The sequence below is a fragment of the Amborella trichopoda genome, chromosome 5 (genome assembly GCF_054954075.1).
Source record: "Amborella trichopoda isolate Santa Cruz 75 chromosome 5, AtrichopodaSantaCruz75HAP2 v2.0, whole genome shotgun sequence".
Classification (NCBI taxonomy): Eukaryota; Viridiplantae; Streptophyta; class Magnoliopsida; order Amborellales; family Amborellaceae; genus Amborella; species Amborella trichopoda.
Genome location: NC_142340.1, coordinates 19,049,793 through 19,073,049, shown reverse-complemented (window position 1 = coordinate 19,073,049; position 23,257 = coordinate 19,049,793). Strand labels below are relative to the sequence as shown.

The following is a 23,257-nucleotide window of genomic DNA, read 5'->3' as shown; positions in this document are numbered from 1 at the left end:
CCAAATATCTTCAAATTGATCATCTCGACATCAAGATGTATGGACATGAGAAAAAAATGGATTTCAAAGTTTTAGAAATAATGTATTTTGTATCGCATTTTTGGACCGTCAATTTTCAAAATTTTCAAGTTTTCATAGATATGTCGATCTACACTATTTTTGAAGCTTTAAACTTTATAAACAAATATGAACATATATTTTAAAGCTATCACAAAAATTTCCAATAGTAAAACCACATTGCTCGACAGTATTTAAAGGTAGGCTCTAATTTGATTGTTTAGAGCCTAAACTCTATACAAACCACACGCCAATTTGGCTAGTACAATTCGACCAATCTGGATTAGTACAAAGGAGGACCGAGATAAGTACAAGGAGAGCCGAAACAAGCAGCCGATCCATGCTTTAATACCCTTTTTACCCTATCTTTTTTTCGTTTTCTCTCTCCAATTCGACCAATCTGGATTAGTACAAAGGAGGGCCGAGATAAGTACAAGGAAGGCCGAACCAGGCAGTCGATCCATGTTTTAATACCCTTTTTACCCTATCTTTTTTTCATTTTATCTCCCTTTGGTGTGTAGGAAAACACCTACCCAAAAGGCATTTCGACAAGCTTGTTCTATAGCTGCTAGGGAAGGAATTATGTAATCCATGTCACCATATAGATCATGTGGTCACATGTGCATGGCTCATCAGGTCCTATTTATGGGTATGAAGGCAATGAAGAGATAGAGCTAGCAACGACCAAACCTACGCCAGGCCAGCCTTGGCCCTAGCTCAGCCCATGTCCCCATAGGGCCTGCTCAAGCCCTGACCGAGCAAAAGAGGCCCTGGACGAGGCCCAACCCCCTGCCCTCTATCAAGGTTGGGCCACGCTAGGCTATGCCAAATAAAATCTAAAGATAAAAAAAGAATACAAGGAATAAGAGAGCAGACCAAGCTAAACCAGGCCAGCCTTGGCCCAAACCTGACCTAGCCCTACCCTAGTGGCCATAATTGCCCATCCCTAGCCTAGCCCGCAGACCACATTATGTGGCCCAAGCCCTAGTTTTTTAGGGCCGAGCCTGGCCAGGCCACTCAGCCCATTGTCATCCCTATGATGAGACAATATAATGGATACTTCACGCATCTAAGAGAGAAATAAAAGAAACAATCGATGAAGCCTAATTATGTTTCCGGGTTCAACAAATGGAAAGCCAAGAATGGAATCTCAATCACTGTTGTGAAAAAAGCATTTACAATCATCAATATTTATATGTAGCCCAAGGCCCAACAAAAATAGTTGTTTTTGTGGCCATATATATTTGCCAGAACTATCTGGTTCGAAGTACTGAATTGATGAGCCAAAACGACTTGTACATGGCAAAGCAAATAAAAAATCTCAACCTCTTTTAAGGATAGAGGTCCATGAATTTCGCCAAACAAGAAATACAACTCCACAAATGTACTGTAGAGCAAAGATCAAGAGACAAATTTGAAATAAATAAAAAACGAAAAAGCAATAGCTCGATGGATTTATTCAACTATTGGCACATCAAAGGAATATACAGTCCAAGTGATTTTATGAAGTAAAGAATACGAATTATTATATATTAGCTTTTGATAATCGATAGATATCCAATCGTAGTGTCCATTAACGTCTCAAGCTTTGCAAGATGTAGGTTGCATAAAGATTCCTGCACCACAGACCACATGTTAAACCTACTTAAATAAGAAACAAAATAAACCCCTACTATCACATACCATACATTTTAATGAATTACAGTAATTTCAAACTATGTGAGAGGAGCAGTTTGTTCTCTAGGCATTTTAATACATGCATATGAAAATGATCACGAAATATCAGTGATAAACGGGTGTACCTGCCCCTTCTATTACATATCATACATTTTAATGAATTACAGTAGTTCAAACTATGTAAGGTGAGGAGTCTGTTCTCTATGCATTTTTATACATGTATATGAACGATCGTGATATGTCAGTGATAAGCAAATGTAAATGTGATTACGAGAGATTAATTTATTTGGAGTTTGTGTTGATAGTTCAAGTTCTATGCATATGCATATTTGTATTCTATAACATTTGATGTGCCATGAAATGTGAAAAGAGAAAAGACTCACATGGAGTATTGGATGGCTTCATATGCAGCTGTGGAAGGGAGAAAGTCATTCACTGCAACTTCCTTGTTCTCGTTCTTCTTGTCTAAGTTACACTATGGTAAAGGAAACCCAAGTACTAAGTAATAATTGAGAAAGACTGCTAATAATTGAAGGCAGAGTATAACATAGGTGGATCGCCTGTCTGTTTCCAGTGATGGAGAACAAAGATAAACTACAAGCACTCAAATGCTTATTCCCATGTCCATCATCAATAATGGATCATGGATGCCACTGTGGTGTACAATATACCATAAAGGGCCAGATATATGGTGTACTTCACCTCAATAGAAACCATTATATATGAGAAATGATAAAAAAGATACAGTCTTCAAAGAATCGCCTAATCTCTTGTAGACGGTGAGGAGGGAGTTCTTTGATGTCAGTGTAGTGTCGATATTCTGGATCATCCGCACACACTGCAATTATCTTATCATCCTTCTCACCCTGTTTTCCATGCCCAGAAACAACAAAATACATTCAGATAATAGTTGATAACTAAATGAAATTGGAAAAATGAAAAATGCCAAGTGTTCGAATTCTGCATGTTCTCCTCTAGTAATCAAATACCTGGTCAATCATGGGCATTAGTCCTATAGCTCGAGCTCGAAGAAAGCAACCTGGAAGAACTGGTTCCTGGTAATCATTAAATTAATATAAGTACCAATGTTATATAACAGATATACTTTGCAGACAATAAGTAGTTGCAAAGTCACCACAGAAACTAGAAGGAAAGTTATATTGTGTTTTTGATATAGCAAACTAGCTATCTCAAAATATCATGACCTTAGAAATATTTAAGCAGTAAATGAGGGCAGAAATTAACTAAAGCTAAAAATTAAACAATTATCAGAAAAGGAAAAGGAAAAGGAAAAGGACATAATATCAATGCCATCTAATTTTATTAAAAGCATGCTAGGCAATGAATTGGTTATTTCTGGCCAGATTATCAAATGAGTTGATTTATTTTAATTCAATGATAAAGGAGCTGATATATTAGGTCATATTTGAGTAGTATGCATTAAACATGTTGCCTGTGATCCCATTATCTAAGGGGTTCCCTGACCCAAGAATTCCTTCCTGATATTCTTCAGACCCATATCAAATTAAAAAATATGAGAAAGATATTGGGTGACATGCTTGACACATGTTAGCCAGAAACACAGTACTCAGTATACGTGGCTTTGGGTTAATTATTGCTTACTCTAATACTATTGTTACATTTATTATAATGAAATATCTTTATGGCTAAAACTAGAGCCGAACAAGCCTGTCTAATCCAATTCAAACTATGGTTACGGTATTTGGGAAAAATCAGGTCAGAAATAAATTTTTCCAAATAAGATTTGAATAGACTTTCCCAATTTCAAACCACCAAGAATGGCCATGGGCCAGCTCCAGCCACACTTGGGTCTAAATTGTCATGAGCAGGACCGGGCCTGGCTGTGAAGGTTCAGGCTAGCCCCAGGGCAAGCTTGGCCTGGCCTGGACTCATTTTATTGGCAGCCTTAAGTTCTGGTCTTGTCTGCAAGCTTCGGCTAGGCCTATTTTCATACGAGCTTTGGGCCACCATGGTTGGCCCATAGGCAGTTCCTTAGGCTGGGGCCTTTTACATATAGTTCAGGCCTAGGTCAAGCTCAAGCCACACCAAGTCTGTCAGGTCGGTCCTGAGCAGGGACAGTTTGCAAACCTAAGCAAAAGTGCCCAGGTTTCTAAAGTGTAAGGCACACATAGCACATTCTTGGAGTGTCAAAACTTGCAAGAAGAATGAACACGTATGTCCAACTTATATATCCACCAATCCATTCTAGATGTATTTGTCAAAACTCGCCAAGAACATGTTGGTTGCATGTTACCAATTTTGTTTAATTGTCCCAAAGTTATCAGTGATGTATAGTTATTTATCTGAAGTCACCGAGATACTCTTGGAATTGATTCCAGAGGATGGTTTAGAGTTTGTTTTACATGCATTAGAACCAAGACATCCATAGGCTTGCCAAGAACAAGTTGGTTGCATGTTACCAATTTGTTTAATTGTCCCAAAGTTATCAGTGTTGTATAGTTATTTATCTGAAGTTACCTAGATACTCTTGGAATTGATTCCAGAGGATGGTTTAGAGTTTGTCTTACCTGCATTAGAACCAAGACATCCATAGGGTCATTGTCTTCACAAAGTGTTCGAGGGATGAAACCGTAGTTGTGAGGATAAACCACCGAAGAATACAATATACGATCAACCTGTGCATGTGTCAATTCTTCATTAAGTTTTCATTCGAAGAGCAAAAATAGAAAAGAAATAATGAGTAATTTGTCAAAGACAAAGGGTGAAAATGTTGAAAAAATCAATGAAGAAATGTTATTCTCACTAGTAGAACAAGCGTAATACCTTAATGAGCCCAGTTTTCTTGTCCAGCTCGTACTTGACCTTGCTTCCTTTTCCTATCTCCACAACCTATATATGACACAATGTAGTCTAGTTAGGAATAGGAATTAATTATGCCCATAACATGTTTTATGCTAGTGATACAATCATATCTCTATTTTTCCATTCCTCGTTGTTCCTTTATAAATGAACAACAAAAGGTCACACAGTGACACCTCTGCAGACCAATATCCATGGTGGACCAACTCTAAATCGATTTTGAGAGGATAGGGTTTTGAAGATTAGGAATTTTTACTAATCCTTTTTAAAAATTAAAAATAAATTAAGATTGCATGAAGATGTTATTTTATCTTAATAATTAAAGTGAGGATGTGCAGCTCAATCTTTTAAAAGATGACAATCCAACCCAATCATTTTGCTTTAGTTACTATACTTTCATGATAATATTGGAAAAAAATTTGATACATTTATTGTTTTATCTATTTTTAATACAAATTTCTCTCTGAAAAGTATGTAATATGTATACTTTTCCTCTCAAGACCAGTCAACATGTTGTATATTTTGTGAGATTTGAACAGTTACCAAGATGGGAGCCAAGTCGTTGATAAGGTTTGGCATTTGAGAGGATATCAGTTTTGAGAGGCATTACAAATTACTAAAAGTAAATTATAATCCTCATGATTATGGTCATAAGAGTCATCTCCTCCTAATCAATGAGTTGGTGGGTGAGATAGAGTGGGATCCACTAATAACGTTCTTTTATGCTCTGGCAGGTCCCACTTTCTCCCCTCACTTTCCAACTTATTGATTTGATGATGATGATCCTCATAACCCCATATTTCATGTGGCAATAAAGATCAACTGCCTCTCTTCCGCAAGTATCAAATCCTCATGACCCCATACACAATTATCAAATGCCATGGTAAAGAATACTTACGCAATTGACAACCGAGGGAGCCCCAGGTCCTACGTGCAAGGCATAAAGACGTAGTGAGTTTAGGAGAGAGAGTTTGTATGGAAGGGAGGGAGTGAGAAGATTGGGAGACAGAGAAAATGTGGATGAGTATATGAGAAAGAAGGTGTGATAATAAGAGTGAAGAGGGACGGAAATTGTTGTTTACGTGGGGTACAAGGGTACCTATATCGAGATCATGCCATGGGTGCGCGGCTACCGATCTCCTCGACAAGGAAGAAAGGATCCTCTCGTTCAATCGCGGAGTAGGACGTTTCTCTGATTCCATAGCTGATAATCCATTTTTGCTACCTTCACTCATTTTCTTTCTCTTCTTCTTTCTTACCACTTAACAATCCAATTCAATCCAAACTTTTGATCCAAATCAAACAAGCAAACATGCACCAGCACTTCTCTTAAAGAAACTAGCTTATGCCTGCAATCCAAGATGAGTCATGGTTCATTATTAGGCTTACTAACTAATAAATTTAGTAGCTCCAATGCACTTCATACCACAGTCACATTAATGTTCACTCGTTACTTGGGAGCATAAGAACATTAAAGTTTATAATTTTTGATGGAATAAATTTGGCCACCAATTAGAAGCCCAATCACCCACAGCACATGATCATCCTCCACTCACCCCACTCAAAGGAAAAAAAGAAAAAGAAAAAAGTGCAGTCAAGGAGAATATTTTTATCTAGGAAGTTTTCGATTACATGCCTCATATTAATAATTAAGAAATTCGTCAAATCACAGTAAGAGTTGAACTATTTAACGTCTAACTCCTACCTATTCATCTAATTCAAATAGCTTAATCATTCGTTTGATCAAATTTCAAATAGCCCATCAAATGATACACTCTTAGGGGTTTAGAAATTTATCAATCACACCAATGTGAAAAGTCAAATGGTTTAAATTTTTATGTGATTTGATAAAGTTCTCTAATTACTTGAAAAATAAAGACATTAGGAACTCAAAAGTGTTGTAAATCCAACCCTGCGCACTCAAAATGGACTTCATCAATTTGAGGGGGACAATAGATCTAGACTTTCAAAAACTCAAAAACACTATTTTCTATTGTGTATTCAGACGACGAATCAACTTAAGACCACAAAAATCCTTCTAACCACATTTCTGGCAGGCTAAACAACTTAATCACGAGATTGGACTAGGCTGTATAATCAATTTTTAATTAATTTTGAAAAGAGTAAATTGTACTTTCAACACCATCAATTGTAAAAACTTCAAAATTACCACCCTTCTTTACAGTATTTAAAATCTTCCATTCAAGTTTCTCAAAATTTTCATAGATCCCACTTGTTTATTTTGTTCATCTTTTACTTCCACAAAATTCCCTCAAATAATTCAAAAGTTGGACATTGGAACTGCTCAAATATATCCAATTTTGTGGTTCCATACTTAAATTTTCAAACCAAAGGTACAATGGGAAATAAAAAAACTAAAAGAAGGTAATATGATCTAAAATATGTATTGTATGAACCGATAATACCAAAAAAAACTTCTGGATTTTTCAGCATTTGTAGTTAAATTTTTTTTTTAAAAATAAGTCATCATATCTTTTCTTACTACTTTCATCCATGTCAATTTAAGTCTATTTTTCCGCATTTTAATTGCTATTAGAGCTACCCCTAAATTTCCTTGAATTTGTTCATTCCAATTTTTTTCCTTCTTGGTCTTGCCACTCATCCATCTCAACTTCCTCATTTAGGTACAGTCATCCTCATTTCAAGCAAGCATACTAGACCAAAAAAAATAAAAATAAAAATAAAAAACTTATACAAATATGAATAATGGATTGTAACTCCTATATTATTTTTAGAGCTACCTACCCAAATAACCAGGAAAAGGGGAAAAAAAAAGGAAAAAGAAACAAAAAACATATATTGAAGCAAAAAAAAACAGAATCACTAATAAAGATGTGAATCAAATGAACCAACTCATGGATTATACCTCCTAATTATATCTAGAGCGACGCACCCAAATACAAGCTACATACCCACATAACCAGCAAAATAATCAAATCCAAGTGGGCCAACACATAAATACTAACCACTATTCAAAACTAGAACATCACCCAAAAATCATCACAAATAGATATTATATTGCTACGAACAAACAATAGCAGTGATAAAACTGATAATAATCGATGATCATGGGATAAAACAAAGCAACCATTTATATGATCACAAGAAAAAAGAAAGAAAACAAAAAACGTGGTTAAAATGTTTCTCCTAAAGTTTTTCAACAAAGGACTCATTAAATGGTAAAAGAAAAAAAAAAAAAACATTGCATCCATGATTAAAACAATCTATCCATAATATCTTCAAACATTTTAAGGATGTCTTTTTTAACCAAAAAAATGAGAAAAAAAAATTCATCCAAGTAGAGACATAACAGAGAAAAAATGATTGAATACCAATTACAGATCCCAAAATTGTTTAGGGAGCAGATCAGGTTTTAATATGCTTGCAGATGCGCCAGTATCAAAAAAGGCAGGGAGGGTAAGTGGTTTGGAATAGTGTTCATGTAGGAGTTGAACCATGGCTATTGGGGTTGGTTGACAGAGTGGATAGGAGTCAGCAGGTATTTGGTTTAGAGGTTCAGGGAATATTCAGGGGGACAAAATACCTCAGGTATGACTGAATTTGAGATTTCATTAAGCTCAGAGTCCACTGTGTAGGAGATTGAGATCAAAGTCTCATCATTGTGTTCATCATCCAGCAAAAACACTGATTCCAAATCATCATTAATAGATTCATCTAGTGCCTGTGAAAGAAGATGGATGAGCTTCTTCTTTTTTTGTTGGTTGGGACAATTGTTTGCAAAATGTCCTTTTTGGCCGCAAACATAACATCGGTCTCCTTTGGTTCGATGCTTTTGGATTTTGGATCGGCGAAGAAATTTATAAGTTTCGAATTTTTTTTTCTTCTTCTTGTGGTCCATAGTATGGCGATATTTCTGTTTTGCTTTTCTTCCAAGAGAAGGACATCTACAATGTTTCTCAATGTCACATTTAATCTTTAAATACGGCTTGTCACAGGATTTCCCAAGAAGATACTTGTTTTTCTCCATTTGCTTGACAAATTCTACTTGGTTACATAACCGTTCTAAAGCATGTAAAACAAACTGATAAATTTCTCCAAAACTAACAATTTGAATTGTGAGTCCTTGGTTTTCCATGGTCTTGGTGGCCTCTTTGCCCAAAGTAGAAGGAATAGATTCTAAATAATATTGCTTGAGATTAACATCATCGATTCCTCCAATCTTATGGTATCTTTTGTTCATTTCCATAAAATGTTTTTCCAAATCATGCCGTTTGAAAGAACAGCATTTAAGTTGGAAAAATTCTTCTCTTGCAGTAATCTGTTCATGTCTGACTGGCCCTGTGAATTCAGCAATGAGATAGCTGAAAAATTCAATAATGGACTGACTATTTCTTAATTGAGTTTGCCTATATTCTCCAAGGCTTACATACCAGTCAAATAGTCTTCCACGAAAACGAACAATGACTTTCGCAATTGTGTTGGTCAAAGTATTTGCTGGATTTAACATTTCAGCATGCATCCATCCTTGGATCTCTTTGAATCTGTCTATCCATTTCGAAGGAGGGATGTCATTTATAGTAAAACCTTTTGAGGAATCTCCATAGGTTGGGAGTGGAATATTGGGAAGTCTAAATTCTTCTGCAGGTATGGGATCTGGGTCTGGTTCCAAAGGTTCTTCTGGAGGGTCAGCTTCTGGTTGGTTCAACATGTAAAGGGGATCAGAAGTATCAGAAGTTTCAGAAGTTTCAGACAATGTTGTAGCTGTAGAAGTTTCTGATAATGAGTCAGAGGAAGACTGGGTTTCAGAATGAAGGTTTATCTCAGAGGGTTTGGTAAGATTTTTTAAGAAGGTGCTCATATTACCAAGAGGTTCAGGTTCGGGTAGCTGTATGGAATGAGAAGTGGATGAGGCAACTATTTCAGAATCAATTTCTGAGGGTTGGAACATCTGGGTTTCTTGTTTGGGAGGCTTCTCTGTAGGAGGTGTCTGGTTTGGTTTTTTGGTTTGGGAAGGACTAGGTTCTGATCTAGGTTGTGGTTTCCTTAATTGAGGAAAGAACATTTCTTCTGGAAATCTTCTTTCATCTTCATAAGGATTATAGGATCTTAGTCCAAAAGGTCTAGGGTGAATAATTCTAGTAGGGGGATACAAAGTTCTTGTTGGTGGAAAAGGATATGGGTTTCTCAAGGTTGGATAACTTGGTTGAGGAGAAAAGGTTGGCAAAGGCTGATTTTGGGTTTGGTATGGAGATTGATATTGGGATTTCATCCAATAGTCCTTTTCAAGGCTTTATAATTGTTTCTCCAAAAATGTTTTTTCTTTCCGTTTGACGGACAACAAATAAGATTGTTCATGCATGTCTTTCACACAATACAATATTTGCAAAAGTTCTTCATGTAACAGTTAAATTTTTTCTTTCAATTCCATAATTATGCGTGTCAACCCTTGGGTGTGAGACGTAAAGGTGTTCTGGGTAGTTTCCAACTGGGCTTTCATAGAATTTTGGGTAGTTTCTAGTCGCAGTAATGCCAAATTTTGAAACTTAGCATTCTCAGCTTGCCAGTTTAGGCTTGCTTCAGCAGATGAAATCTGTTTAGAAGTACCAGAGGAGTCTCTTGCCGGAGGGGTTTTTATTTTCCAAACACGCTTTTCATTCTCTTGGATTTTTTCAAAATCACGAAGAGGAGGAAAACTATCTGCATAATTTGAACTGGAAGGGTCAAACATTAAACAGCTGTTTTGTATTGTGGAATCATCTTTATCATCTTTATCATCCCATCCAGTGGGAATGATAGGAGAAGATTGTGGGACTGGAAGTTGAGAAGTACCATAAGTCACATAATAATCCCACTTACCTGAACTTTCTCCTAAGAGATCAACTGTAGGATCTCCATCCTGATATCTTTGATGCAATCGTTGAGAAGAAGATTTTTTCTTTGATGTTCTTCTGTTTTTCTTTATTTCCATTTCATCATCAGTTTGAAGACAAGAGTCACAGTTGCAGCAGTCAAACCAATTATGGCCATCTATGGTTTTCTGTTCATAAATGGGTTGGCCAAGTTTGTTAAATGCAAGAATTGGAACTTTTTCGAGTATTCCTTGGAAATGAGTTGGAAAAATATCTCTGGTTTGACTTTCTTGTCCTGAAGGTAGGAAATCAACTTGGACCTGACCATCTGTCAATCTAGTCATTCTGGACTCAGTTTGTAACACTGGTTGGCTTTGAGCTTGTAAATTCTCATAGTTTGTAACCCAAGTGGAGGGTATTAATTCAATCAATCTTTCCCTGGATATTTGTCTGGGGACAGTGGCAAACTGGCTGAGAATTGTTATCAACTTTGATGAACAAAGCAGTGTTTTCTGTTTCAGGGGTTAAAGGTGTAACAATATCGAATGCATGGTTTTGCAAACGATAGACCATTTGGTAATGAAGAGTAGCTACTGAAGAGGTCTCAATTTGTTTAGTTCCAGTTATTTGTAACTGAACTTTGAACGCTGAACTCAGATTGGGGTCTTTTATAGGAATATTGAAATTTGGGAAGAAGGTAACAAAGATGGTGCCTACATTTAAGGTGGTTTGAATGGTGCCTATACAAGCATGTTGATATTCAAGAAATCTTGTATCTAGCAAAGCAATTCTGGTTACTGCTTCCATCCCTTTTCTGCCATAAAAGGTTAAGGCTAATTTTATGGCTCCAAAATGGATATGGGTATATCCTTCTTTTAACCATAAAGGGAAAAGATGTTTTGGTAGGTTATTGTAACATATTGTTCAGACTGGGTGGCTGGGATATGATGTTGATCAAAAGAAGAGGCTTGGACATACTCTTTTATGGACTCAAAGTTTCTCTTTCCACAAAGTTTCTTAATCCTTTTAGTCCAGTTTAAGCTTGATTTATCATAAACATGATAAGGATTGATCAACTGAGATCGAGTTTCAGAAAAATTTTCAAGAGTATAGGTAATTTCAAAACGATGTTCTTGTTTTGAAAACATAGGTTCAGAGGTGGATGAACGAGGAGTATCTAAACTTACTTCTGAAGAAATATCTCCTGCCATGAGTTCAAAAATATCTTGCTTGTTGACTATGATTTTGGTTTTGGGTTGAAAAGGCCAACTTTCTTTCACTTCATGTTAAAGGTATGATCTCCATTCTTAGGCCATTCCTCAGCCCCTCAGAGTTCCTATTATTAACATGTAACTCAAGAAAGTTTGTAGCAGTGGAATAAAGTCACTGAAATTAACCTTCAAGTTATATTCTGTGTTCTGATATGAGAGATCGTAGACCAGCTACGTAGACGTAGAGCATACTAATCTGAATATTTCTTCATTCAAAAGGAATGAAGACATAAACCCCACAAAAGCCTCTCACAGAGGACTTAATCCTGCAATGCTAGACCAGGTAAAGCAAGAAATACATGACTTGATTAAGGAAGGATTAATTGAACCAACTAGCTCCCCATGGGCTTGTGAAGCTTTTTATGTCAATAAAAGAGCAGAACAAGTTCGAGGGAAACTTAGATTGGTAATCAACTACCAACCCTTAAACTCTTTTCTTGCTGATGATAAATTCCCTTTGCCCAACCAAACTGCATTATTTTCTCAAATTTATCATGCACATATATTTTCAAAGTTTGATTTAAAATCTGGTTTTTGGCAAATAGGGATACATCCAGATGACAGACACAAAACAACTTTTTGTTTACCAAATTATCATTTTCAGTGGACTGTCATGCCCTTTGGTTTAAAAAATGCACCAACCTATTTTCAAAAGGTTTTAACTACCATTTTTTAACCCATCTCAACACAAACTCTGATATATGTTGATGACATTCTCTTATTCTCTCCAAACTTGCAAAGCCATATCAATTTGTTAACCAAATTCCACTCTCTTTGTTGTCAATTTGGCATTATGCTTTATGAGAAAAAATGTGTCTTTGCTGCTACTGAAATTGATTTCCTTGGACTGCATTTTCATAATGGGATGTACAAACTTCAACCTCATATTGCCAATCATTTGTCAGAATTCCCTGACACCTTATCTTCTGTTAAACAAATACATCAATTTCTTGGCATTGTCAATTATATGTCACCCTTTATTCCAAGATTATCTCTCCATACCAGCCCTCTTTACTTGCTCTTAAAAAAGAAAGCACCACCATGGACTTATAAGCAAACTGAGAGTGTTCGTGCACTGAAATCCATTTCTAAAACTTTGCCTTCATTAAAAATACCCTCTTCTGGAAAACGGATTTTGCAAACAGACGCCTCAGATGAATTTTGGGCTTGCATTCTTCTTGAGGAAATTGACAAAACAAGGATGATTTGTGGTTATAAAAGTGGAAAATTTAAACAGTCTGAATTACACTACCATTCCACTTTTAAAGAAATTCTGGCTGTAAAACGTGGAATAGAAAAGTTCCAATTCCACCTTATTGGTTACCGAATTCTGGTTGAAATGGACTTATCCGCTTTCCCACACATGCTGAAGTTTAAAAACAAAATATTACCAAATCCCCAACTTCTACGCTGGTCGAATTGGTTTTCTCAATGGGATTTCGAATATAAACACATTTCGGGGAAAAACAATGTGTTAGCTGATATGTTTTCTCGGCGGCAATTTTCAGAACAATCAACTTTCTCAGTCATTCCTTTCACAGGAGCTATTATCCGCATTGATGACACAGATCATGACCTTCCCGATGAAATATATGAATTGATTCTGGATAAAACTCTAGCCTCCAGAAGTGACCAAATGCAACAGAAAATGCATGAAATAGTCTTAAGAAATCATGGAGATTGCATGCATGGAATTCGATGCCATCCATCTTACCCTTATCTTACCCTCTTTGAAACCAGGCATTATTATGCCTAAAGAAGTACTCTGCATCTTATGGTACTTAACCCAAAACTACCATATTTGTTTTATATTCCATGTAAGAAAACTCATTTCCTACCTAAGGCACTGCCATTTTCTTCAATGGAATAATTATATACACCATAATCCCAGAGCCCTGAATTTTTATAGATTCTTCCTAAAACATTACCACTACACTCACTGGATGGATTCTTTCAGACCCTTTCTGAAACCTTATGTTGTTATCAGTTTCCACCAAACTCTCAAACCGCTTCTTTATCCAGATTATACCTATATCACCCAACATCCCCTTATAGAAACTATTGGATGGTATGATTCTAATCTCCTTAATTTTTGGCCTAATAATGCAGAAATTTGGTCCGAACTCAAAGCTACAATGTGTTACATTAACAGAGTCTCTCCAGATACTATTCCTCTGCATGTTTATACAAGACAAGAAGTATGGAATGACACAACCCCTCGAGGAGCAGCTTTACTCCACCAACTTTACCATTGGCTTGCTGACCATCCACCACCATAAGATGCACCAACTGATAGCTCAAGTGATGACCCATACAGTGGACCTTCTCATAGCCCATCTGCAGGAAGCTACGACTCAGACGGTTATCCATACGACATGTATCCAGATACAGACTGAGACACTGTGGAACACTATTTTGTCGGCAGACACTGTGGAGCACTATTTTGTCGACAGACACTGTGGAGCACTATTTTATCGGCAGACACTGTGGAGCACTATTCTGTCAGACCCACCTGTCTGTTACTGTAGATATACTTTTGCTTTGTACTATTCACCTTTTACTGTTTCCAAATGCCAGCTGTCCTGGCCAAGTTGTGTGCTTTTAATTTTATTTGAAGTCCGGCTTTCACGTCCGGAGTCTATAAAAGGCCTCATGAGGCATTGTAAACGGCAGGGTGCTTCTAGAGCCTCTCAGCCTTGTAGTTCTTGTGTGCTTGCTTTCAGCATGTCTTCTGTTTGATGTTTATATCTATCTTATGTCTGAATGTCTTTCAATTGGTATAGGATTGATGAATCAGTAATCGATCCATAAAACAGTAGTGGAGTTCGATTACAAGTATCAATTAAAGCTCGATTAGAGAAGTTAGACAAAAAAAACTCAGTTGAACCAAATTTCCAAATAAATAATAACAATAACCAGCAATCCCCCTTTCAAAAGATTTTGGAATGTATGATGGAGAGATGGGATCTCTTTTTCCAAACAAATATTCTTATTGTAGACCAAATGACCCATCAACACGAAATTAATTTCGGCAGAAAAAAAAGAAACCATAGGCTGCAGAGTGACTAAAAGATCAGTAAAAAAATTCTTAGTAGCCAAATAACTTGGGGTTAAAATTGATTTATAATTTAGGAAACCCAAATCAAAATGGTTTGAACAAGATTTGAGAAGGACATACGGCTAAATCCCAAATGACTATCCAGCAATAAAGTATTATCTGCAAATATACACAACTACATAACAACCAAATATATATAAAAAAAAAAAAAAATCTAACACATGATTTTATAGCCATTAGGACAGAGAAACAAATGGTACAGGCATCAAAAAACTGGTGGAGCCAGAAAAGTAGAGTCTCCACCAAAAAAACATGTATGAGAAGAAACCAAAAAAAAAAATACCTTTTTCAGCTAATATCAGAGATGTTAAGACTCTATCGCATAACGAGGGTGTTGGAGAGGAGGAAAGAGATATATTATGTATATATATGCAAAGAAGCAGCGTGCAGAGCGCACCTTCTCACAAGACCCGGTCTTCTTGGGTCGTGGAAGAGGACGACTTTTCCTTTAATTTTGATTTGATAAAAGGGAAGAAGGAAGGGGGGAATGCATGCATGTTGTGAGGGGAAATGTGCAATTTTTTAAAGAAGGGTGTGGTTTGTATAGAGCCTAGGCTCTGAACAATCAAATTAGAGACTACCTTCAATAGTGTCGATAAATGTGGTTTTCATATTGGAAATCTTTGTAATAGTCTTAAAATATATTTTCATATTCATTTTAGAAAGTTTCAAGCTTCAAAAAAAGTATAAATCGACAGATCTATGAAAACTTGAAAATCTTGAAAATTGACAGTCCAAAGATTTGTTACATAATACATCAAATCCAAATGGGCCAACACATAAATCCTAACCGCTATATTCTTTTTAGATTCAAAACTAGAACATCTCCAGAAAATCATCCCAAATAGATATTATATTGCTACGAACAAACAATAGCAGCGATAAAACTGATAATAATCGATGATCATGGGATAAAACAAAGCAACCATTTATATGATCACAAGAAAAAAGAAAGAAAACAAAAAACATGGTTAAAATGTTTCTCCTAAAGTTTTTCAACAAAGGATTCATTAAATGGTTAAAGAAAAAAAAAACCATTGCATCCATGATTAAAACAATTTATCCATAATATCTTCAAACATTTTAAGGATGTTTTTTTTAACCAAAAAAATGAGAAAAAAAATTTCATCCAAGTAGAGACATAACAGAGAAAAAATGATTCCAAAGTACCAAAATTGTTGAAAAATAAACTAAGATCAAGTTGGAGTTAAGAATTGACAAGAGCATCTAAAAATAATTCTATCACAAAGGCAGAAATAATATGTCATATTTAATCTAACATTGGGTGAAGATTAATTGGAATGACCCCCTTCTTCGTGTCCAAAAATTATGAAATTTTAAATGGAGATTCCAACACAATCCCCAACTTCTTCACAAAATTTCATCTTAAAAACAAAGTCATTTGGTCCCCCAAATAATTCCCAAGGCAGAACTTATTTTCCAAGTTGTTTTATGCTGCACAATACTACCTAAGAATGAATCAAAGTCCAATTATCTAGAAATATACACAAATCATAAGGTTTTTATTGCATTTTTCCAATAACTTGATAAATATTCTCACAAAATCTCAGACTCATTGTGATGTCTTTCATAGTTAAATAAAGTCTGCCGCAACCCTACTTTGTGCAAATAGAGTTTACCATAAACAGCAAGCAGTGTTAGGAGAGTGATTTATTTGGACCTCTTAAGGATCTCCAAAATTCATAAAAATTTTATAAAAACATCCTTAGAAATTTATGCACCTTCATAAAAAAATATCGGCCTTGTTCAGCATCAAACTCATGGCTAAATTAAACTCATCATGAACTTGCTCTCCACAGATTGCATTCTGCAATCCGATATTGTCTACTTTCTAATCTCTATTTCTTTTGACGCCCTATACATGAGCAAAATTTGTAATGAAGGTCCCCAAGAAGCTCTAACCAAAAAAAAACTTGACTCAATTGATTGGAAGTCATCAAGTAACCAATTCGAAATCAAGATGAACACCATTTCAGTATTTGCTGCAAACTGTAACAGATGAGGATTTCTCCATTTTTTTTTTTTTTACCTCCTTGATGATCTATGATCTCTAAATTGACCAAGATTTTAGAAACCTTCTAAAATATCATCCCAACTCCCACCACCAACTTTGGTCTCATTCGGGAATCATTTGACCCAATTTGTCAAGTCTGCCGCAGAACATTATTCATCGTACGGCAGACCCGTCAAAAGCCTTATTTTCTCATCCAAATCAGTTGATTTTCCATATACAACTTTCTTTGCCATCTCAATGGCCTTGTCAAGTTCTAGATCAATTAGAGAAAATTATCATGGTTTCTTCAACAAGGGCTATGTGTTAATTTTTTAGTATGTTTGAATGCATCATGAAACACCCCTAAACAAATGCCCCCCAAAGGTTGCATTGGCTCATCACTAAGTGTGATATTCATCCAGTTCTCCTCATATTCCTGAGTTATGAGCCAATATGGACTCATACTCAGAATAAAAAATGGGATTAGCTTATCCATCTGCCTATAGGACTTATATGAGTACCTAGCATTACCAGTTTAATTTAAGATATCCACCTAACACAGGACCAAAGCCCATGGCAAATGCGATCTTTTGTAAAAGCCTCAACATGCATACATATCTGTAACCTTGCATCAGTTCTAACTTGCAAATGGCTCAATATGACTATATATTAGGAAATTGGATTTGAATTCACGTACCATCTTGGATGGGTTTGAATTCAAGTTTTGAATTCAGCACCACATTGGATGGGTTTGAATTCACGAACCACCTTGGATGGGTTTGAACTAGAAGACCCAATTTGTAGTTTGTTATTGTTATGACAACTTTCCTTTTATATTGATCTCATCCCTCGCTCTTTTTACCAACTCGATCCCCAGATGTCATGGAAGAATAAAGATCATGTTACCGACACATCAACAAGGATCGGTAGTAAGAAGAGAGAGGGATGAGAATAGTATAAAGGGAAAGTAATGATAATGATAACAAACTACATATTGGGTCTTCCAATTCAAACACATCCAAGGTGGTACGTGAATTCAAAACTTGAATTCAGACCAATCCAAGGTGGTACGTGAATTCAAAACCAAGTACCTAATATGGTATCAGAGCAACGCTACGTCGCATGCTCGATGCCTACCAAAAAGGTAGGGGCCCTCTCCTTGATTGAGGGATGAGATCAGTATAAAAGAAAAGTAGTGATAACAATAACAAACTACAGATTGGGTCTTCTAATTCACCCATCCAAGGTGGTACGTGAATTTAAACCCAATTTTCTAATATCGTATGAAGGCATACACAAACATCCCTCTTATGCAACTGGAATCTATTTCTCAACACAAACGCATGACATGCTTCTGAGTATTCTCGTGATGATCTGACCTCATAACATGCATATATCACCAAAATCCCCATGTTTGTATGAACCACTAGAGTAACTAAGTGCATATATGCAAGCAAAACTTCTCAGGAGTGACTCGGCATATGTCGTTTATTGAAACCCTTCATACTGGGTATGGACTCCTATAGGATTCGGCCCGATTTGCAAGATACCTCAGTTGGGTTAAGTTACTACACTAACGACTAAGCTTTAGCCAAGGTCTACAAGAAAGGAACAGCTTGTTAACCGAATTTTGTCACATATTAAGGAGTTGGCATATGCAAAAAATTGGGCTTTTCATTTGTCAAAAAGAGCAATCATTGATAATTTTCAGATCACATGGTGTCAGCAGAAACCTAGATCCATTATTCTGGTGTGTGGTCATTCCCTGAGCCCCAACATTTCAAGTTAAATATCGATGGTGCTTCTTTACAGAGCCCAGGTTTGACAGGTGGTGGTGATGTTATCAGAGATAGTACTGGTGTTTTTGTTGTTGCCTTTTCTAAGCCATTTGGATATGTTTCTTGCACTTGACGAAGGTATTCATCTGGCCATCAAGAGGGATTGCTTTCCTCTCCAAATAGAAAGTGTCATACTTGCATGTGAATATAATTCACGATCGTTGTCGTGCCCCATGGAGATTGCATACGGTTGCCGCAAATTATCGGAGTAGACTTTCAAGTAGTACATGGTCAATTTCCCATATTTTTCTTGAGACGAATATGGTAGCCGATGCCCTTGCTAAGAAGGTCTCTTTTAGTTCTGGAGCTACTATTTAGCGCTTCCAACAGCCGGACTTTCTTTCGTTGTTTTTATTTCATGATTGGATGCAACTGTCTTATTATAGGGTTGTAAAATAATGAAATGTCTCTTCTTGATTTTTTACTAATGAAAAATGGGTAGGGGGCCTTCTCCCCCACTGACTTAACCCAAAAAAAAAACTACTAAGCTTTAATCTATCAAGGTGATTAACCCACCTTAGGATTTCGTTCTGGGACATGAGTCATTGAGCATTGGTCATTTAAGATATTATTGTTCATGGAGCATTAGCCATGAGACATTAATATTTGGATATTTTCATAAAGATTACGGCTATTGAGTATTTGATGCCAAAACTTGTACTTTCCAAGGGAAGGTATCTCACTGAATCGGTCTTGTAATATCACAACAATGCCATCCCAATACGTCGATGATCCATTCTACCAACTTCTACCATAAGTTATAAGTTCATGGTTTATCATCTTATCTCTCCTTAACAGTTTGGAATCATGCATCCAGAGCCAGTCCTGATGCCTTTTAAGGTAATGCAACTAGGACAAGTATCCACAGTCTAGCATTATGACGATATTGGATGAAGATGTTTTGGGCCTTCTACTTCTCTTACATAAAGCTTGAGATGGGTGGCCTATACTTTAATTCGAAACTTGAGATCAATCATGCAGTTTAATGTCGTACTGTAAGGACGGTACATAAAATTGTATAAATAAAAAGGGACTTAACATGGTCTATAGACCATTTACAATGGACATACAAGAATGAAAAAACATAACATAAATGACATGAACATTTAATTGGGCATATCCATTTGTGGTTTATGGGACAATAAATCATAAGATGGTAAGATCCGGGGTTTTTTTGCTATGCTCATTCACCTTAAGAGATCATAACATGGAGTAGACCTAGGTGCATGTGCCTGAGCTGCATCAAGCAACATAAGGTCATGTGGCATGGACCATGAATGAGGTTGTACGCTGCATCAGATAATATACACCAATAATACAAAGCAATTTAAGGTCACATAGTGTGGGCTGTGTATAGACAACATGACGTACTGGAGAATGAACACTATATAAGAATTTAACCCTTAAGATAAGAACTATAATAACAAGAAATTTAGGGTCATGTGCCATAATATCAAATAGTTTAGGGTCATGCAATGTGGACCAATATGGGGCTGAGCCAATCATGCCTATATGGATACCTAAACAATTTAATATGCTCCATGTAGGGGCTTATAAGAGGGGATTGTATATAGTACTTCTTTAGAAAGCATGCATAATTAGGAGGCATAGCATATTCACCATTATTTATAAGAGAATAGGTATCTTTCAAGCAGACCCTCCTTACCATGGTTGGGCCTTGCCTTTTTTAGCCTATGAATTTCATAGAACATAAGCCATCAAGGACAAGTCATATAGGACCAGGTCCATGAGGCACAAGTCATATAGGACATGAGCACTAAGGCATGTTATGTAGAACCATGAGATATGAATCCTATAAGACATGAGTCATAAGGCATAAGTCACATGGTTTATGTGTCATAATGTATTAGTACTTTTAAAAATGGGCCATGAAGCGTAGGTCACATGAGACATGAGTCATAATGCATAAGTTGCTTCAAAATGGACGTTGATGATCGTCCTTTTGTTCTTTAGGACCATATCTATGACAATGGGGATTTTGGAATATATGATGGAGAGACAAGTTCTCTTTGTCCAAACAAATATTCTTATTGTAGACCAAATGACCCATCAACACGAAATTAATTTCGGCAGAAAAAGAAGAAACCATAGGCTGCAAAGTGACAAAAAGATCCGTAAAACAATTCTTAGTAGCCAAATAACTTGGGGTTAAAATTGATTTATAATTTAGGAAACCCAAATCTAAATGGTTTGAACAAGATTTGAGAAGGAAATACGGCTAAATCCCAAATGACTATCCAGCAATAAAGTATTATCTGCAAATATACACAACTACATAACAACCAAATATATATTAAAAAAAAAAAATCTAACACATGATTTTATAGCTATTAGAACGGAGAAACAAATGGTACAGGCATCAATAAATGGTGGAGCCAAAAAAGTAGAGTCTGCACCAAAAAAACATGTATGAGAAGAAACCAGAAAAAAAAATACCTTTTTCAGCTGAAATCTGAGATGTTAAGACTCTATCGCATAACGAGGGTGTTGGAGAGAAGGAAAAGATATATTATGTATATATATGCAGAGAAGCAGCGTGCAGAGTGCACCTTCTCACAAGACTCGGTCGTCTTGACTCGTGGAATAGGACAACTTTTCTTTTAATTTGATTTGATAAAAGGGAAGGGGGGGGGGGGGGATGCATGCACGTTGTGAGGGGAAATGTGCAATTTTTTAAAGAAGGGTGCGGTTTGTATAGAGCTTAGGCTCTGAACAATCAAATTAGAGCCTACCTTCAATAGTGTCGATAAATGTGGTTTTAATATTGGAAATGTTTGTAATAGTCTTAAAATATATTTGCATATTCATTTATAAAGTTTAAAGCTTCAAAAATAGTATAAATCGACAGATCTATGAAAACTTGAAAATCCTGAAAATTGACAGTCCAAAGATTTGTTACAAAATACATCAAATCCAAATGGGCCAACACATAAATCCTAACCGCTATACTCTTTTTAGATTCAAAACTAGAACATCACCCAAAAATCATCACAAATAGATATTATATTGCTACGAACAAACAATAGCAGCGATAAAACTGATAATAATCGATGATCATGGGATAAAACAAAGCAACCATTTATATGATCACAAGAAAAAAGAAAGAAAACAAAAAACATGGTTAAAATGTTTCTCTTAAAGTTTTTCAACAAAGGACTCATTAAATGGTTACAGAAAAAAAAAAAACATTGCATCCATGATTAAAATAATCTATCCATAATATCTTCAAACATTTTAAGGATGTTTTTTTTAACCAAAAAAATGAGAAAAAAAAATTCATCCAAGTAGAGACATAACAGAGAAAAAATGATTGAATACCAATTACAGGACTATAGGATTGATGAATCAGTAATCGATCCATAAAACAGGAGTAGAGATCGATTAAAGAAGAAACCATAGGCTGCAGAGTGACAAAAAGATCAGTAAAAAAATTCTTAGTAGCCAAATAACTTGGGGTTAAAATTGATTTATAATTTAGGAAACCCAAATCAAAATGGTTTGAACAAGATTTGAGAAGGAAATACGGCTAAATCCCAAATGACTATCCAGCAATAAAGTATTATCTGCAAATATACACAACTACATAACAACCAAATATAGATATAGAAAAAAAAATCTAACACATGATTTTATAGCCATTAGAACAGAGAAACAAATGGTACAGGCATCAAAAAATGGTGGAGCCAGAAAAGCAGAGTCTCCACAAAAAAAAACATGTATGAGAAGAAACCAGAAAAAAAATACCATTTTCAGCTGATATCTGAGATGTTAAGACTCTATCGCATAACGAGGGTGTTGGAGAGGAGGAAAGAGACACATTATATATATATATATATATATGCAGAGAAGCAGCGTGCAGAGCGCACCTTCTCACAAGACCCGGTCTTCTTGGCTCGTGGAAGAGGACGACTTTTCTTTTAATTTGATTTGATAAAAGGGAAGGGGAAGGGGGGAATGCATGCACGTTTTGAGGGGAAATGTGCAATTTTATAAATAAGGGTGCGGTTTGTATAGAGCTTAGGCTCTGAACGATCAAATTAAAGCCTACCTTTAATAGTATATATAAATGTGGTTTTAATATTGCAAATCTTTGTCATAGTCTTAAAATATATTTTTATATTCATTTATAAAGTTTAAAGCTTCAAAAATAGTATAAATCGACATATCTTTGAAAACTTGAAAATCTTAGAAATTGACAGTCCAAAGATGTGTTATAAAATACTATTTTCAAAACTTGAAATCCATTTTTTTTCTCATGTTCGTCCATCTTGATGTCGAGATAATGGATTTGAAGATATTTGAGCATTAAAACAACCTCTTCTAGTAAAATTTTTAAAGCAAGCTCAAATTTGATTGTTTAGAGCGGCTTTATATAAACTTTTGCGCTTAAAAGAAACCTTTTCTTTTTTTAAATAGTGAATCCGCGCTCTCTCTTTCTCTTTAAGAGATAAAGAGAAGGGTGGCCGTTTATATAGAGCCGAGGCTCTAAACAATCAAAGTAAAGCTTACCTTCAAATGATATCGAGAAATATAGTTTCAATACTGTAAGGTTTTATGATAGCTTTAAAATATATTTTTATCTTTAATTA

General features: G+C 35.8%; 1 protein-coding gene across 13 annotated transcripts; it reads right to left on the bottom strand.

Moving 5' to 3' along the window:
- Positions 1 to 1,217: 1,217 nt before the first annotated feature.
- Positions 1,218 to 22,719, bottom strand: LOC18448226 (soluble inorganic pyrophosphatase 1). Of its 13 annotated transcripts, none has more exons than XM_088867620.1 (10): positions 22,535 to 22,632; positions 19,839 to 19,937; positions 5,675 to 5,924; positions 5,474 to 5,502; positions 4,540 to 4,605; positions 4,284 to 4,391; positions 2,724 to 2,789; positions 2,480 to 2,600; positions 2,118 to 2,199; positions 1,218 to 1,673 (listed from the first exon to the last, which is right to left on the bottom strand). In XM_088867620.1, exons 3-10 carry the CDS (start codon positions 5,808 to 5,810, stop codon positions 1,631 to 1,633), a joined length of 651 nt encoding a protein of 216 aa, XP_088723746.1. In that variant the 5' UTR covers positions 5,811 to 5,924; positions 19,839 to 19,937; positions 22,535 to 22,632; the 3' UTR covers positions 1,218 to 1,630. The 13 variants fall into 13 exon arrangements, with proteins under 13 accessions (XP_088723746.1, XP_088723744.1, XP_088723745.1 ...); XM_088867618.1 differs by having other exon boundaries at positions 22,413 to 22,553; XM_088867619.1 differs by having other exon boundaries at positions 19,839 to 19,884; positions 22,413 to 22,553.
- Positions 22,720 to 23,257: the final 538 nt, after the last annotated feature.

What these genes read in the sequence shown, in the direction of transcription:
- LOC18448226 (XM_011630232.3), bottom strand. Translation starts at nt 5,810, where the DNA reads ATGAGTGAAGGTAGCAAAAATGGATTATCAGCTATGGAATCAGAGAAA. An exon ending in CTCCCTCGGTTGTCAATTGC is followed by an intron (nt 4,606 to 5,473) that starts GTAAGTATTCTT and finishes TGTCATATATAG; the next exon opens with GTTGTGGAGATAGGAAAAGG. An exon ending in ATGTCTTGGTTCTAATGCAG is followed by an intron (nt 2,790 to 4,283) that starts GTAAGACAAACT and finishes AATGATTACCAG; the next exon opens with GAACCAGTTCTTCCAGGTTG.